Source organism: Sardina pilchardus, chromosome 9, assembly GCF_963854185.1.
Source record: "Sardina pilchardus chromosome 9, fSarPil1.1, whole genome shotgun sequence".
Lineage (NCBI taxonomy): Eukaryota > Metazoa > Chordata > Actinopteri > Clupeiformes > Clupeidae > Sardina > Sardina pilchardus.
The window spans coordinates 4,032,363-4,049,862 of record NC_085002.1 but is presented as its reverse complement, the minus strand read 5'-3'; the positions used below and the strand labels follow the sequence as shown (position 1 = coordinate 4,049,862).

The window sequence follows — 17,500 nt, the reverse complement described above, 5'->3', positions numbered from 1 at the left end:
CCCACTAACGGAGCTGTGTTGTTGTCTGACCTACATGTAACGTTATTCTCACGTTGACCTTTGCATTGCTACAGTACCTTTTCTGTACCACTCAGACTGACTCACCCAGCTGAAACACAACGCCTGTTTCAGAAACTCTTTCCTGCCTCCTAAAAAAACTAAGCCAATGTAAAGAAGTGAATGGAGTGGAATCGTGTGTTGTTGTGAACGCCGGCGTGCGTTGTTCTGGGTCGCCCCTACACTGCAGGGCCTCTGTGCTGTACTGTACGTGGGTCCCAGTGTGCTCCTGTAGAGTCAAGTGAACGCTCCAGCTTATAAAAGGTATCCACTAAGAGGCTTTAAATCCACACTGAGCTGGCCCCATCCTAATACCCTTTATATCCCCCCCCCCCCCCCCCTCATCCCCCCCATCTCCCCTGTTGGCGTACTGTATGCCTTACCAGCACTGTGCAGTCATACCGTGCTGTATTACACAGAATAACAATGCCTGCACTTAGTGCACTATCATAGTCTTTTAAAGAGGACATAGAATAGAGGAATCGAGTATTGTACTGTGTTCTCTGAACTTTGATTCATAAAAATTAAACTCAATTGCAATTTTACAAGCCCAATTAAAACATTATATTTAGGCTGGGTATTGAAATGGTCCGTTTGACCAAATGGCGCCCTCTTTGGCAACCCCAATTGAGCTTAAATGGCTTTGCGATATTTGACATCACAAGCAGGCTTTGTTCTAATTCGCCCGTTTTTTAATGGCTATTTTTAAGTTCAAGATTTTCGTATGAAGGAGGGCACCACCATGCCTCATGTTCATGATAGCTCTTTGGTTATGCACAACCTCTCCTAATTCATCAAAACCAAGACAAAAAATATTTCCACTCTACAGTATATCACCTTTACTGTAATATTGGAACCATTTAAAGATGTTTTCTGTTATAGAACCTTTATAAAAACATGCAGACATCCTCCTGAATGTCTTCTTGGCCATTGCTGTGGATAACCTGGCTGATGTCGATTCTCTCAACACTGACAAGAAGTAGGTCCTGTCCAAGCATGTGGAGTCCATAGCGGCCCTCATGACTGAGCTGTAGTGTGATTTCCTTTAGCACGACTATCATCATGTGTCCCCTATACTGTAGTGCTGGTGTCACAACTCATTCTCCTCTCTCACTTTCTTTTCAAATAAAGGGACGATGAAAATGATGATGAGAAAGAAGAAATAAAGGTATGATTGAAATATTTAAGCTGTGTATGTGTGTGTGTGTGAGTGCGTGTGTATAGTGTGTATGTGAGTGTGTGTGTGAGTGTGTGAGTGAGTGTGTGTGAGTTCCACATTCTGAGTGTGAGTGCTATCTGTGGACCAGAGCACCACTACAGTACACTCTAAAGCTCCTGTGCTTCTGTGCTTTAGGTCCCAGTGGAGGATGAGGAGAAAGATGCTGGAGGTGAGGTGCCCACATCTGGAAGTGTGTGTGTGTGTGTGTGTGTGTGTGTGTGTGTGCGTGCGTGCGTGTGTGTGTGCGTGCGTGTGTGTGTGTGCGCGCGTGTGTGTGCGTGTGCGTGTGCACATGTCCATGTGTGTGTGTGTGTGTGTGTGTGTGTGCGTATGCACATGTCCATATGTGTATGCGTGTGTGTGTGTGTGTGTGTGTGTGTGTGTGTATTTATATGTGCCCCACTGTTTTGGCATGTGAAGCAGAGGAGGAAGAGGAGGAGCCTGAGGTTCCGTCGGGGCCACGCCCTGCCATCTCAGAGCTGGTGAAGAAGGAGAAGATCACTCCCATCCCAGAGGGCAGCGCCTTCTTCATCTTCAGTACCACCAACCCGTAGGTTACACACACACACACACACACACACACACACACACACACACACACACACACACACACACACACATACACACACACACACACATACAGTACACACACACACACACACACATTAACTTAAACCACAAGCTATTTTGGGATGGATATAAATGAACATTAGTTTGCTTAACCAGTATCCCAGATAACTCTGAGAACACATAGAAGAATGAACTAATGGACCATTTAAGTAAGGCGCAATTTGCGTTTGTGTTTCCTCCTAAAGAATCCGTGTGGCCTGCCACAAGCTGATCAACCACCACATCTTCACCAACCTCATCCTCGTCTTCATCATGCTCAGCTCCGCCTCGCTGGCTGCCGAGGACCCCATCAGGAACTTCTCGGCGCGGAACATCGTAAGTGACGTGGCAGAACGCCCTCCCCTGTGCCAATGCCTCCTCTTGTCCCAGACCACCAGAGCCTCATGGCTGTGTGGCGTCGTACCCAGCAGTGACTGGACTGGCATGTGCTGTGTGCACATCACCATGAGAGACCCTGGTGTAACTGGTGATAGTAATAACACGCGCAGGGACAATAAATAACCTTCTAGAGCTTTTCCAGTTCAGAAGATGTGAGGGCATCCGTGGCCTACTGGTTAGGGCTTCGAGCTTGTAATCGGAGGGTTGCCGGTTCGATCCCCGACCAGTCCACGGCTGAGGTGCCCTTGAGCAAGGCACCTAACCCCTCACTGCTCCCCGAGCGCCGCTGTATGAAGGCTGCTCACTGCTCCTGCTTAGTGTGTTCACCTCACTGTGTGCTGTGTATTTTCTTGTATACGCAAGTATACATGGGCAAGAAGCCTGATTTGATTTGATTTGACTTGATTTGATAGTGTCTTTTGCCACAGTACTAATTCTTTCCCACTCTGTGTGGAGGTGATCTTCCCATGATCCCTTGAGGCATTTGCACTGGAGGGCGATCGGTGTGCTCTGGGCTCGGCGGCTCGGTAGATCGTTGTGGGGGGGTTTGGGGAAGTGATGAGTCCCTGTGATGTGTTTGATGTGTGGGCGTCTGGGTAGAGCACACCGTGATTTGTGATGGATGTGACATTAGTCTTTCATTCAGATGTGCTGTTCCCAATGATTTGTGATGGATGTGACATTAGTCTTTCATTCAGATGTGCAGTTCCCAATGATTTGTGATGGATGTGGCATTAGTCTTTCATTAGTCTTGCTGTTCCCAATGATTTGTGATGGATGTGACATTAGTCTTTCATTCAGATGTGCAGTTCCCAATGATTTGTGATGGATGTGACATTAGTGCTTCATTCAGATGTGCTGTTCCCAATGATTTGTGATGGATGTGACATTAGTGCTTCATTCAGATGTGCTGTTCCCAATGATTGGTGATGGATGTGACATTAGTCTTTCATTCAGATGTGCTGTTCCCAATGACCGTGCTGCATGTGCTGTAGAACTCTGGGTAGTGACGCATCTGTCTTGTGTCCCCTGCCTGTGCTGATGTCCGTATTGGAATGGAATTGTCAGTCCCCTATATTTGATGGTCTATAATTGATCTGTTAGTTGTGTAGTTTAGCACAGCTGACAGTTATTTGAGGGGAAGAGATGAGGGCTTTATGACCGCTTGTAGATAAATGACTGCCTATTTGTAGAGTATTTGTGGGCTATTCACATAAAGTGTGTTTCTTTGTGAGGATAATATCAGATTTGGGAGGAGACATAAGCTCTCTTGATTAATGTTAATCATTGTCTGTGTGGCAGATGTTTTAAGGGACACATTTATGAATAGAAGCCTAATAACTGAGAATCCGCTGATGGCTTGGCTTATTTGACAGAATTCACATGTAAATGAAGCAGTGGAGCCTCAGTGTTTGGATACAGCTGGAGCTTTAGATGCATTTGTTATGCAAGTGTCTCATTCAAGCAGATTCCATGGCAGAATAAGTGGCCATTTTAGTCTGAAGGATGTAGCCTTAGAGTTAGAGCACAGTTCAGATAACAAAGCGTAGCTCATGGTTAATCTGTGCATTTACAAGTTTGACTAAAAGAATGCATGCCTTTATATGAAATCATATCATTCCGTTTTTAGTCCATAATTCAAAACTAACTCATATGTTTTAGTTTTTTTTTCAGACTCAGAAATGAAAAGCAGTTGCAGGAATCATATTGTCAATATATCCTGTGATTTGCCGTGATGTTTGTTGTACCCTTCACTTTACATTAGTGTGTATGTTAGTGTCCCCATGTTCAGATGTTTTGGGTTTGATTCTACCAGCATAAAACAAAGAAAGTTATGGCAATCTAGGGGTGCACATTTGCATATGAAGAATAGCCCAGACTGCTTGCAACTAACATACAGTAACGCTCGACTTGACTTGCCTCTAATAGCCCGTATGTATAATAATAGTATTAGTATCAGCATCAGTCAAAGCTGTGCTGTGATGCCAAACTGTTTGGATGTAAATGGATTACAGTATATGTAAAATACAGCCCTGTTTTCTTGCACATTATTAGGTCATTTTGGCCTTGTGGGTCACCCGTTATAGACCATATGAATCTCTCTCTGTATTACTCCAGACATAAGCCTGGCAGAATCACACCCATGTCTGTGAAGAGATAAACCGATGCTTTTAATCCCTGTTAAACATATACATTGCTTTTTGCAGATACTTGGTTACTTTGACTATGCTTTCACGGCTATCTTTACAGTTGAGATCATACTGAAGGTAAATGGCATGTTCCGCGTCTGTGTGTTTTGTGCAATGTGCCGGTGTCAGTAACACTGTAAACCGTCTGGTTGCCTTCCAGGTCCTAGGCTATGCTGATTATGTCTTCACTAGTATGTTTACATTTGAGATCGTGTTGAAGGTAACCCTTTAAGGACACACAGAGCCTTGCTGCATTGCTCTCCCTGTGTGTCACCTACCACTGCAACCTGGCTTGATTCGCCTTTTTACTTTTTTATTATTATTATTATTATTATTATTTGGCTTTCTTTTACTCTACTTTTCTTCCAAAACAAACAGCACCTCTTTTAAACATGTCAAACTTAGAGCATTTCAACTCATCCGATCAGAGCATCATAAAGTCCACAGTTCATAACAAAATAACATCGCAAGAGTTGTTGGAGTTTCTTAAGAGCCTTGACAAATGATTGGGTAGGAAAATCTGATTGCTAGTCACACAGCATCGGCAGTTATAGCAGTTCAATTGGTGACGAGAGAAAGGGCTACGGCATCATCATTGAAACCAGGTTTGGTGAATGGGTGTACGTACGTACCACTGCCTTGCTCTTTCTCTCATGGGGGGGGGGGGGTTAAAAACAAACTAAACGAAATGATGCAACTCTTTGTGCAGTGACATCCATGCAGGTTTAAAACTCATGGCTTTGACTGTGGCTAGGTGTGCAAAACCTTACAAACTACCCATTGCAGAAGCGAGAGATACTGTACCAAGCCTGCCACATCCAACGCCTCGTTCATCTCTCTCACGTCTAATCGACTGGGATCTAACAAAGCCATAAAAGAGGGGGCACTAGCAGCCATGACCCTGCAGGAGCATGGTTCAGTCTGCTCTCCGAGTGCATATAAATGTAGTGTGTCCTCCAGAACAGAAGGGGGCAGCACAGCCTCCTGATTCGTCAGCACGCTGACTAGGCCTATTTTCCGAGCATCTCCTGGCATAACTTGAGCTCGATTTGGAGTTTCTGCTGGCCTCTGGATTTACATGCACTCGGGAGATTTAAAAATCCTTTACTTTTTTCTTTTCTGGCTGATTTTATTCTCTGCCTGCTTAGAGTTTGAGGAGAGGTGGAGGTCAGGTCCTCCTCCTCTTCCCCAGCTAGTTGAGAACTCTTAGGGTGGAATGTGCTTCATGGAGAACACTACAGAACGGCCCACATGAATGTGTCAGTAAGGGTATTCGCTTTTCCAATCGTTCTCTCTCTCTCTTACTGGCCTCTTGTCTGTCTCTCACTATCGGGTAGGTCTGGCTCTTTTCTGGCTCTGGTCTCTTTTTCCCTCTCTTCCCTCCTCTCTCTCTCTCTCTCTCTCTCTCTCTACCTCTCTCTCTACCTCCGTTCCCTGATACTGGCTGCTTCCTGGCTCAGCAACAAACGGCATGTTTTATTGCGGGGCACCCTCAGGCGTATTGAGAAAGGAATGGCTTACTACTACATTCATGCTGACTGAAGCCGTGTGGGTTTGGCGATTGATAGCATAGAAGCATTAACCATAGCATCCCAGTTAACTGCTCGCCACCCCGAAAATCGAGTGGCCCAAAAGAGTGAAACCGTGTGTGCGTGTGTGAGAGTGTGTGTGTGTGATGAGAAGCCTGTGTTTTGCTTGTCTGAGCCTGGCGTTTGTGAGGAGAGCACTGACCCTCTGCGTCCACTCCTCAGATGACCACCTACGGGGCGTTCCTCCACAAGGGGGCTTTTTGCCGCAACTACTTCAACCTGCTGGACCTGCTGGTAGTTGGGGTCTCCCTGGTCTCCTTTGGCATTCAGTGAGTGTGGATACTTCCTGTCTTTAAAGGGACACTTCACCGATTAGCATTAAGCTTTGTATCTTTGGGAGAAATACGGATTTCAATGTTGGACTTCCTGCTTTCAATGATGTAAAAATCATCATTTTACATAATTGAAAGCAGGAAGTCCTGTTCATGGGTTTCATTAAAATCCATATTTCTCCCACCTCAAGGCAAACTGAGGGAATGATGCACGACCATTCAAAACAAGACTGGCTTTCTAAAGATACAAAGCTTAATGCTAATCGGTGAAGTGTCCCTTAATGAGCGTGTTATTACAGTCATTTCCTGTGTATTAGCTGCGTTGTGTATAAGCCGCAGTGCAGTGTTTCATGCCATTAAAAAGAAACAAAACCATATTAATACCATATTAACTGCCCCATGTATTAACCTTGTAGCTGAAGAATTTAGCAAAGTTAGTGTATAGGCCGCGGCTAATAGTTGGGAAATTACGGTTAATCAATGTATATAAGCCGCAGCTAATAGTTGGGAAAATAAGGTTAATCAATGTATAAGCCACAGCTAATAGTTGGGAAATTACGGTATAGTCTTGTCAGATCCCCATACTACCTGTTGACCTCAAATTACTGTAACATCCGATCCATCCATTTGTGAACATCTCCATTTCTTAATACCCTTATTGTTTACCCCCTAACTTCTTAAATTCACATCTGTTAAGCCTCATATTATTAAGCCTCATGTCACAAATGCTTTGTGTGTGGTGTGTTATTTGTGGTCAGAGTAGAGATGGTGTGGTGCTGAGAGGATGCTGTGTGTACAGTAGTGTGTGTCATATGCATGTGTGTGTGTGTGTGTTTATCCCTGCTGATGCCCAGTCATCTCCCCACACAGGTCCTCTGCCATCTCCCTGAGAGTAAAGATGGTGTTGTGAACATGTGCTGAGAGGATGCTGTGTGTAGTGTGTGTCATAAGCGTGTGTGTGTTCTCCCCACACAGGTCCTCTGCCATCTCCGTGGTGAAGATCTTGCGTGTGCTGCGTGTGTTGCGCCCCCTCAGGGCCATCAACAGAGCCAAGGGCCTAAAGGTGCGCCGCCGCCTCCTCTTCCTCTTCCTCCTCCTCCTCCTCTTCCTCACTCTTCATCCTGCCCACTCTCCCTAGTTTAGAGTTCTCCTCTCACACATTTGTACAGTATGACACAGTCAGAAGCAAAAACATGTTCACAATTGATGATTGTCGTTTCTTAGAGTGACACAAGGTACACATCCTGCTTTTGGAAACATTGGATCCGGTGCCTGTATATGTTGTTTAAATGATGCATCATCTGCATTTTTGCTTAAATGTTTTCTATTTTTTTATATTTATACATTTGTACTGTGTTGTCTCTATAGACCTTTGTGTCTTGAATAAAGTTGATTGATTGACATTTGAACAATGTTATCAGGGGAAAGTGTATGAGAACGATTCCCTTGCTCTGGTCGCTGTGGTAACCTTCCCTGTGTGTTCTCTGTGGTCTCGCAGCACGTGGTGCAGTGTGTGTTCGTGGCCATCAGGACCATCGGCAACATCATGATCGTCACCACGCTGCTGCAGTTCATGTTCGCCTGCATAGGAGTGCAGCTCTTCAAGGTCAGCGCCCAAACGCCCTCTCTGGGGAGCTCCTGTCTGCTAGCAGGCCTAAAAATACTCTCATTACTTACACTTTGGGAAAGGTTAATATTGAGATCAAGGTCAATACTGTAGCATTTGGTTTAAGGCATTTTGGTGTGTGTGTGTGTGTGTGTGTGTTTGTTTGTGTGTTTTGGGTGAACTGTTTCCTGTCCACAGGGGAAGTTTTATCGATGCACAGATGAGGCCAAGTCCAACCCTGAGGAGTGCAAGTCAGTCACGCTGATAATCCATCTGCACGCACACACTCACACACACACACACACACACACACACACATTTGACACAATATACACGCATACAAAATAACACACACGTGCACATCTCACACACACACACACACATACATACAAACACACAGAGCACTCACCAACCTCCATGTCGACGGGCATTGTTTTGGCAACCTTCCTGTGTCATTTGGAAGCTATTTATGAAGCCCTTGAAGCCCTATGAAGCCCTGTAACCACACTGCCATTTATGTTTGGACTGACTCAGTTCGTTTTTTTTTAATACTTTATTTTGTATAGTTTTATCACACATATACAAATGGCATACAAGGAAAAAAAAAAAACACAAAAGTACAAAAATGACTCTGTTAGTTGAAGACTCTCTCTCTGGTGGTCTATAGGAGCTCCCTTTTTGATGTTGTTTTGTGTAACCCTCTCCTGCGCTCTGCGTTGCCCATCTATCCCGTCACCACCAGGGGCACGTTCATCATGTACAAGGACGGGGACGTGAACCAGCCCTCCATTGAGAAGAGGCAGTGGCACAACAGCGACTTCAACTTTGACAACGTGCTCATGGCCATGATGGCGCTGTTCACCGTCTCCACCTTCGAGGGCTGGCCTGCGTAAGACACGCCTCTCCTAGCGCCTTAGCGTTAGCTCACACCGCAGCCTTTAGCTACTGTACTGTAGCAATGACAAGAACAGGATGTGATGTATGCAGTTACTCACATGAGAAGGGTTTAGTTTCCCCCATACACTGACATTGAACAGCGCTATATAAATGCAGTGTGTTGTTGATTTTGTAGTTTTCCAGAAAGATGGTGTCATAAGAATTGAAGTGTTCAGCGTTTGCTAGCTAGTTAGTTAGCGATTACCAGATGGGTTTCTTCATAGCACACCAGGAAGAGCTGTGTGTGTGTGTGAGGGAGCAGAGAGTGTGTGAGTTCAGCCTTGTGAGACGGCAATCACAGTAGCATACTCCCTCCTCTGTCCCATTACTGCAATACTGAGACCCTAATCACACTAACATACTCCCTCCTCTGTCCCATTACTGCAATACTGAGACCCTAATCACACTAACATACTCCCTCCTCTGTCCCATTACTGCAATACTGAGACCCTAATCACAGTAGCATGCTCCCTCCTCTGCCCCATTACTGCAATACTGAGACCCTAATCACAGTAGCATGCTCCCTCCTCGGCCCCATCACTGCAATACTGAGACCCTAATCACAGTAACATACTCCATCTTCCCTCTGCCCCAATACTCTAATACTGAGGCCCTAATCACAGTAACATACTCTCTCCTCTGCCCCATTACTGCAATGCAGAGCCAGACTGGGGAAGGACAGTGACTATAAGTCCTCTCTGGGCCACTCATTTACAGTAATTACATCATGATTAGTAGCAGTGACTAACATTATTGGTGTCATGTGTGTGGCATTATAAAGAGAAGTAAACAAGATAGAGATACAGTAGATAGATAGATGGATAGATAGATAGACACTTGATTGACCCCCAAGGGGAAATTCAAGACAAACAAAGGCTGCAATTTGAGATAAAACATTCAGTAAAATCAAATCTCCTTCAGTCTGTTATTTGTTTATTTATTTATTTTTAAATAGCAAGAGAGCCGTGGTATGAGTGATTCAAAAGTGGATGTACTGTAGATGGTTTGTCTGGAATGCCTCGTAGCTGAACCGCTTCAGATAATATCTTAATGACCTGAAGTGCAATGAGCAAATATATCTGCATCACTGTCCAGTCCTCTCGGAGGAGCAGTGCCCTGCGGCATCAACACGGCCTGCTGTTGAGTTGCCTACTGTCCCCTCTCTCCTCCAGACTGCTGTACAAAGCCATCGACTCCAACCGAGAGAACATGGGCCCCATCTACAACTACCGCGTGGAGATCTCCATCTTCTTCATCATCTACATCATCATCATCGCCTTCTTCATGATGAACATCTTTGTGGGTTTCGTCATCGTCACGTTCCAGGAGCAAGGAGAGAAGGAGTACAAGAACTGTGAGCTGGACAAGAACCAGGTGAGAGATTCCGTGGATTTCATGGTGTGTGCATGTGTCTATGTGTGTAGAATGGACAGTTTTAAAGTGTGGATATAAATCTGGTCCTAAGAGTAAGTAGATATACTAGAATACATTACACTATATTGCCAAAAGTATTCACTCACCTGCCTTGACTCACATATGAGCTTCAGTCACATTCCATTCTTAATCCAGTCTCCTCATCCAGCATCAGTGTGTTGACCTCACAAATGTGCTTCTGAAAGAATGGTCAAATCCCATAAACACACTCCTACACCTTGTGGAAAGTATTGAGAGTTGAAGCTGTTATAACGGCAAAGGGTGGACCGACGTCATAATAAACCCTATAGCTTAAGAATGGGATGTGACTGAAGTTCCATGTGAGTCAAGGCAGGTGAGTGAATACATAGCGTATCTGTAATGGTGAAATTTCTCGAGTGTTAATATGCATGCATGTGTACAGTGTATAATATATTTGCGTACAGCATGTGTGTGACCCTCCTGTGGTTGTGTGTCCCTCTAGCGCCAGTGTGTGGAGTACGCGCTGAAGGCCCGGCCTCTTCGTAGGTACATCCCCAAGAACCCCTACCAGTACAAGTTCTGGTACGTGGTCAACTCCACCGGCTTTGAGTACATCATGTTTGTGCTCATCATGCTCAACACGCTGTGCCTGGCAGTGCAGGTGAGTGCAGCTCCTAACTCCAATTTAACCATTCCCTAACCCCAACCTAACCATTCCCTAACCCCAATCTAACCATTCCCTAACTCCAACCTAACCATTCCCTAACCCCAATCTAACCATTCCCTAACCCCAATCTAACCATTCCCTAACTCCAACCTAACCATTCCCTAACTCCTACCTAACCATTCCCTAACTCCAACCTAACCATTCCCTAACTCCAACATAAACATTCCCTAACCCCAATCTAACCATTCCCTAACCCCAATCTAACCGTTTCCTAACCCCAATCTAGCCATTCCCTAACTCCAACCTAACCATTCCCTAACTCTAACCTAACCATTCCCTAACCCCAATCTAATCATTCCCTAACTCCAACCTAACCATTCCCTAACTCTAACCTAACCATTCCCTAACCCCAATCTAATCATTCCCTAACTCCAACCTAACCATTCCCTAACCCCAATCTAATCATTCCCTAACTCCAACTGGTTTAACGCCACCTCACACGCAAGCTCCACCAGAGAAACTTCCACAGAAGGAAAAGTGAAAACTCCAAACATGAAAGCCTCATGCATTAGTATACTGTATGGAAAGGGGACTTTGCTCCACTACTTTGGCATTGATACTGTTCTTATACAGTACTCAACTCTTTCATTCGTCCTCCTGCTCCCGCCCCTCCCCTTTAGCACTACGGCCAATCAGCGCTCTTCAACTATGTGATGGACATCCTCAACATGGTCTTCACAACGGTGTTCACTGTGGAGATGGTTCTCAAACTGATTGCCTTCAAACCCAGGGTATGTATCCATGCTCTCCTTTGTGCACAAGCAAGCTAATACTCTCTAATGCTCTCTCCTCTCTCTAACACACACACACACACACACACACACATTCTTTTGCTAATCATAATGTAAGATGTGCTAATCTCACTTTGGCATACCATAGTACTCTGTCTTCCAACTAGAAAGTGTATTGTGTTGTGATGAAATAATGTAAGATGTGCTAATCTCACTTTGGCATACCATAGTACTCTCTGTCTTCCAACCTGAAGTGTATTGTGTTGTGATGAAATGAGGATTTATTGAATGGTGCATCTCCCACCAACCCCCCCCCCCCCCCCCCCCCTCCACGCCTCCACAGCTGTGTGTTGCGAAGAAGGACAGGGACCCTGTAAGAGCCTGTGTGTGTGTGTGTGTGTGTGTGTGTGTGTGTGTGTGTGTGTGTGTGGTGCTCTAGCTAGAGGCTGCTGTGGCTTTTCTATTTTTAACACCAACGCTCCTTTCAAATAGACGTAATGCATGCTGACTGAGACTTTCATTTTGAATCTACTTCTCTCACGCATATTTAGAGTAGTAATTTGCATTTGATTTAAATCAGTGAAATCATTTTAACCATCAGATTAAACATACAGTAACTCTGTGTTGCCCCCTCTCTCTCTCTCAAACCACCCTCATCTCACCCCTGATGCCTCTCCAAGGGCTATTTTGGGGATGCGTGGAATGTCTTTGACGCCCTGGTTGTGATTGGGAGTATAGTTGACATAGTGCTCAGTGAGATCGATGTAAGTATGCCACGGCCCGGCCCGGCCCACTCCTCCGTTCCCCCTCTGGGTCTGCTGCCCGCAGGAGCACATGACCTCCTCACGGGGGCGCTCTAGTGCTGCTCTCCTGTCCACCTCCAGGGCACGCCGCTGATTCTCTTCTGTCCATTCACCGCACTGGGGGCCTCTCCCTCGCTCCTCGGGCCTCAATCCTCACTGATCTACATAAAGAATGATGGGGCAGCAACAATGGGATAGTCTATCCAGTGTTAGTTATAGATCAGTGGGAACGCCCCTCGAGGATCGAGGAGAGATGTTGAGAGGCACCCACTGACTCCCACTCTACTTCCTGTTCCGCAGGTCTTAACTCTACTTCCTGTTCCTCAGGTCTTAACTCTACTTCCTGTTCGGCAGGTCTTAACTCTCTTCTCTTCCCCCCTCGTCTCGTCTGCTTGTTCTACTTCCCCTCTTGTTCTTCTTTCAAACCTCTTCTTTCTTTTTCTCTCTTTCCTTCCCCTCTTTCCTCTCCTCCGTTTGTCTCTTGTGTGCTGTGTGTGTGTGTGTGTCTCTCATCCGCAGCACTATTTCACGGATGCGTGGAACACGTTTGATGCCTTAATTGTAGTGGGTAGCGTCGTTGATATTGCTATCACTGAAGTCAACGTAAGTATCTCCTTCTGTGCGCACAGGAATGGAAGCCATGCAAGACCATGTGCCCTCTGAGCCGCCCACTCTGGTGCAGGGCATTAGTGAGCGCTGGCACCGGGGCATTAGTGAGCGCTGGCACCGGGGCATTAGTGAGCGCTGGCACCGGGGCATTAGTGAGCGCTGGCACCGGGGCTCTCAGAAACAACAAAAGCGTCGTTTCCTGCAAGTCATGGAGGCGCTCTAATGCTTGGATCATAGAATCATGTAGCGCAGACCGGTCCAAATCTTGATGAAATTCCAGTTTGTTACAGAATTAATTCTGGCAGCGGCGTCCGATATTCAGGACCATAAAAAAGCAGGCTTGGGAAATCAATAGGATATCTTCCCACATTTATAGCTGGCCATGAGCCCGGGCGCATTTCATGACTGCCTCATAAATGTGAATGATGAATGCAGTGTTCCACATTAAAAGGCCTCATTCAATTAAGCCTACATAGCACCACCAGTAACGCTGTAAGTGGTTTCGTCCCTGTGACGTTAACAGGGATCACTTTGTTCTTGTTTATTCAGGAATATTCCAGAAAGTTAATCAAACACTAAACTTGAACTGCAGTTCTCCCCAGACATTTAGTTTTTTTACATCCCATCCGATGTGAGGCAGTGAGAGGCAGCACTGTTAGGAGCTGCACGAGGATATTTTCCTTCAATGTCATTTAAAAAACTAACCTCACTGGCATGATACTGTACTGTAGGTACATGATAGAAAACGTTTGGACAATGTATACAATCACCTTTAGTCTGCAAAACGTTTTGACCACTTTGAGTTGATTTCATTTATTTAAATCAGAACTGGGCATAAATGGTCTTTTGCAAGGTTTCATTCCAGTTATTTCAGTGGTGTATTGTGATTGTGTTTGTGTGCGTCAGTGGTACTCTCCCACCTGGATACAGACACTAATGCACCCACTCACACAGTCAAATGGGTACACAGCACAGTAAGTCAACAGTCACATACACACTGCACTTCTACCTTGAAATTAACCCCTTCACCTGAATAGAGCCTTCACCTGTGTCCACTGTGCATGGGTATGTGTTGAGGATGCTTCGACTCCTCCAGACAGTAATGACACGTTTCCATGGTAACCCCAGGATTAGTTTGGTTGTCTAACCCTTGTTCTTATTCATTCTGTTCTGTTTCCATAGAAACTTGTAGAGGCAAGTATGGCAACAAAAAAATATACTCAATCTCCTCTCTGCTCGTAAATCTGCTTCATAATGACTTCGCCTGTCGACCCCTCCTCCTCAGTGCTGTGCACTTCTCTCTGAAGTTCTTCTGTCATCTGATGTTATTGTCTGAGTCATTTGTAAAGTGGTATTCAATTCTGTCTGTCTGTCTCTCTCTGCCTTTTTAAAGCATAGGGTTGCTTAGATGTGCTGCCCCATAGAGCCCTATCTATCAGCTAACTGCTCGGCTGTGTCCTAAGACAAGATAACATTGAGTGGTCAGGTGTTAGCCTTGTGATGGGAATCCTGCCCTGCATGTGTTTGCTGACTAACATGCAAGAACAATACTCACAAGCTGGAAGAAAACACACATGGACATGCACACCCGCACGCACGCACTCACACACACACACACACACACACACACACACACACACACACATCCAATTTCACTCACACACACACACATTCCATTTCACATCCCATTACACAAATCACAAGGGAATTATCAACAGGTGTCTGATTCCCTCCACCAAAGAGCGTCGGTGTAATCCAGGGGCTGCTGCAGACAGCATGCTAGTCCCTGACTGGAGCCTAATCTAGCCTAATCTAGCGGGATGCGCTCGGGGGGGTGGGGGGTGGTGTTGTGGGGAGTGTAGCGTAGCATCCGTCCATCAGTAGGGCTTTAGGGGAGCTGAGCAGGGCCCACGTGCTCTCCTCTCTGTCTGTCTGTCAGCCGCTCCCAACGCTGCAGTGCTGTTTCTCTGGAGTTTCCATGTCGCTGTGTCTGTATGGTTGTGTCGTGTTGTGTTGTCCGTCTGGTCCCTGCCTCCTCTGCATACTGTGTGCAACTGAGGTGTATGTGGACGTGTTTGTACAGTATCAGTGTTTGTACATGTGTGTTTGTCAGTGTATATGTATGTGTGGCTGCGTCAAATATATATGTGTGTGTGTGTGTGTGTGTGTGTGTGTGTGTGTGTATATGTATGTATGTATATGTATTTCCCTTTCATCCTTGTGTGTGACATGATATTAGTTTCACAAGGTCTCTCATGAATATATTGCATTGTAGATAATTAGCCAATTAGCATTCTGTAACTAGCTCCTCTTGTGGAGAGTTATTTGTGGAGGCCTTGTGAGATGTTCATCTACTTCCTGTGTGGCCCACTTCCTCACTGCTGGTGTCTGTTGCTGTGATGCTGTTGTAGATCTGCCCTCTCTAGCTCAGACATGTTTCAGTGGGTGCCTCTCATTCAGCGTTTATACATCCTCCCTTCCTCCTCGGGCCTCGATCCTCGCTGATCTACATAAAGAATGATGGGGCCCCTCGAGGACCGAGCATGGAGGATCGAGGAGAGATGTTGAGAGGCACCCCTAGTGTCTGGCCTAGCAGAGGGTGGATCTGTTTGCCACACAGCTGTCTCATCCAAAGACATGTTGCTGCTGTTGTCTCTCCTGTCCCCACGCTGTCTTCCAGTGCATGATGGGAATTGTAGTCACCATTTCACGCCCTAACCATCACCTCATGCCCCCTCCTTACAGATGGCGCTTGGCCACCCGCTCCATGCCCCGGTCAGTCTCCTCCAGTAGAGTCTCTGTGAAGTTTGACCCTCCTCTCTCTCCATACCTCCTCTCTGTTTTCCACCTCCAGACAGAATGGCCCTGGAGCTCCCGGTTCACACAGCTGGCTGAGTGTTTGATCTCTGCTAGCTGAGTAGTTAGCCACTACTGAAGATGTGAGCACTTAGTCAGTATCTGATCCAAGACTGAGATTGCAGAGCTGTTCAAAAAGTAATAGAAATTGTCCTGACTTCATCAAAGTTAAAGACTTAAGTAGGCCTGCCTGTGCACTTTTGTACTTATAGGCTGTGAGAAGTCATGGAGATTTCACACAGGGTTATTGAAAAGTCATGGAAAGGTTCTAAGCTAAGAAAAGGCTAAGTTGCTCTTCACTGCCCCCTGTAAGGATGAGATCGCTAGTGCTATTGGACCATGCAGAAGGCTGCTCAGTGTTGCAGGGTGTAAGTGTGCGTGTGTGCGTGTGTGTGCGTGCGCTTGCGTGCGTGTGTGTGTGCGTGTGTGCTGCTTCTGTGAGTGACGGCCTGTGTTCTGCTCTGTCTTCCTGTAGTCAGCTCTTTAAAGATGTGAGAGGAGAGATCTTGGCTCTTGGGTAGAGAAGGTGTGTCCTGTCCAGTACACTCCAGTCAGGCTGCATCTGCATGCCCACAAACATGCTCTCTTGCCTTCACTTCACGCTCTATACTACCAACCTCCTTTTCAGTACCTCTTTTTGTCTTCTTTTCTTTACAATCTATCTTCTCTTTTTTCTGTCTTAGCCTTTACTCTTCTCTTTTGTAGCTGTCTGCACCATTCTCTCTCTCTCTCTGTGCTACCTCTTTTGTCTTCTTTTATTTGCAATCTATCTTCTCTTTTTTCTGTCTTAGCCTTTACTCTTCTTCTGTTGCTCTCTGCACCACTCTCTCTCTCTCTCTCTCTCTCTCTCTCTGCACTGGTCTGTGTTAGAGCGCCCTCCAGTGGTGACTCTTTTGCAGGACACTGTTGATCTGCATGAGATGCTGCACTGCTTGTTCATTTTGTGTGTGTGTGTGTGTGTGAGAGAGTGATAGTTTGTGTGCATGTGTGTGTGAGTGAGAGTTTGTGTGTGTGTGTGTGTGTGTGTGTGAGAGTAAGAGTTTGTGTGTGTGTGTGTGTGTGTGTGTGAGTGTGAGTGAGAGTTTGTGTGTGTGTGTGTGTGTGTGTGTGTGTGCCGCATTACATGTCTATGTTGAGCTTACCTGCAACATGACAGTGCTGAGAGCATGTGCTTCATCCAGTACTAATTGCTGTGGAGGGTTTGCTCATCAGTGCTGAGTCCATTCGCTTGCTCCCGAGTCCCGACCCAGAACTACACCGAGTCCCGACCCAGAACTACACCGAGTCACGACCCAGAACTACACCGAGTCACGACCCAGAACTACACCGAATCCCGGCCCAGAACTACACCGAGTCACGACCCAGAACTACACCGAGTCCCGGCCCAGAACTACACCGAGTCACGACCCAGAACTACACCGAGTCCCGGCCCAGAACTCTACACCTGCTGAGTCCCGACCCAGAACTCTACACCCAGGCAGCTGATCACGTCGCGGACAGCTG

General features: G+C 46.1%; 1 protein-coding gene across 1 annotated transcript in view; it reads left to right on the top strand.

The window, feature by feature from the left end:
- The window catches only part of cacna1da (calcium channel, voltage-dependent, L type, alpha 1D subunit, a), a 98,803-nt gene that overhangs the window by 55,307 nt on the left and 25,996 nt on the right, over positions 1–17,500 (top strand). The window contains exons 15-29 of the mRNA XM_062544911.1: positions 961–1,036; positions 1,189–1,225; positions 1,412–1,445; positions 1,700–1,826; positions 2,092–2,221; positions 4,634–4,693; positions 6,225–6,331; positions 7,310–7,397; positions 7,833–7,940; positions 8,139–8,191; positions 8,683–8,829; positions 10,049–10,250; positions 10,774–10,932; positions 11,619–11,729; positions 13,052–13,135. Coding sequence (XP_062400895.1) covers positions 961–1,036; positions 1,189–1,225; positions 1,412–1,445; positions 1,700–1,826; positions 2,092–2,221; positions 4,634–4,693; positions 6,225–6,331; positions 7,310–7,397; positions 7,833–7,940; positions 8,139–8,191; positions 8,683–8,829; positions 10,049–10,250; positions 10,774–10,932; positions 11,619–11,729; positions 13,052–13,135 — 1,523 coding nt within the window. The remainder of the gene's footprint in view (positions 1–960; positions 1,037–1,188; positions 1,226–1,411; positions 1,446–1,699; positions 1,827–2,091; positions 2,222–4,633; positions 4,694–6,224; positions 6,332–7,309; positions 7,398–7,832; positions 7,941–8,138; positions 8,192–8,682; positions 8,830–10,048; positions 10,251–10,773; positions 10,933–11,618; positions 11,730–13,051; positions 13,136–17,500) is intronic.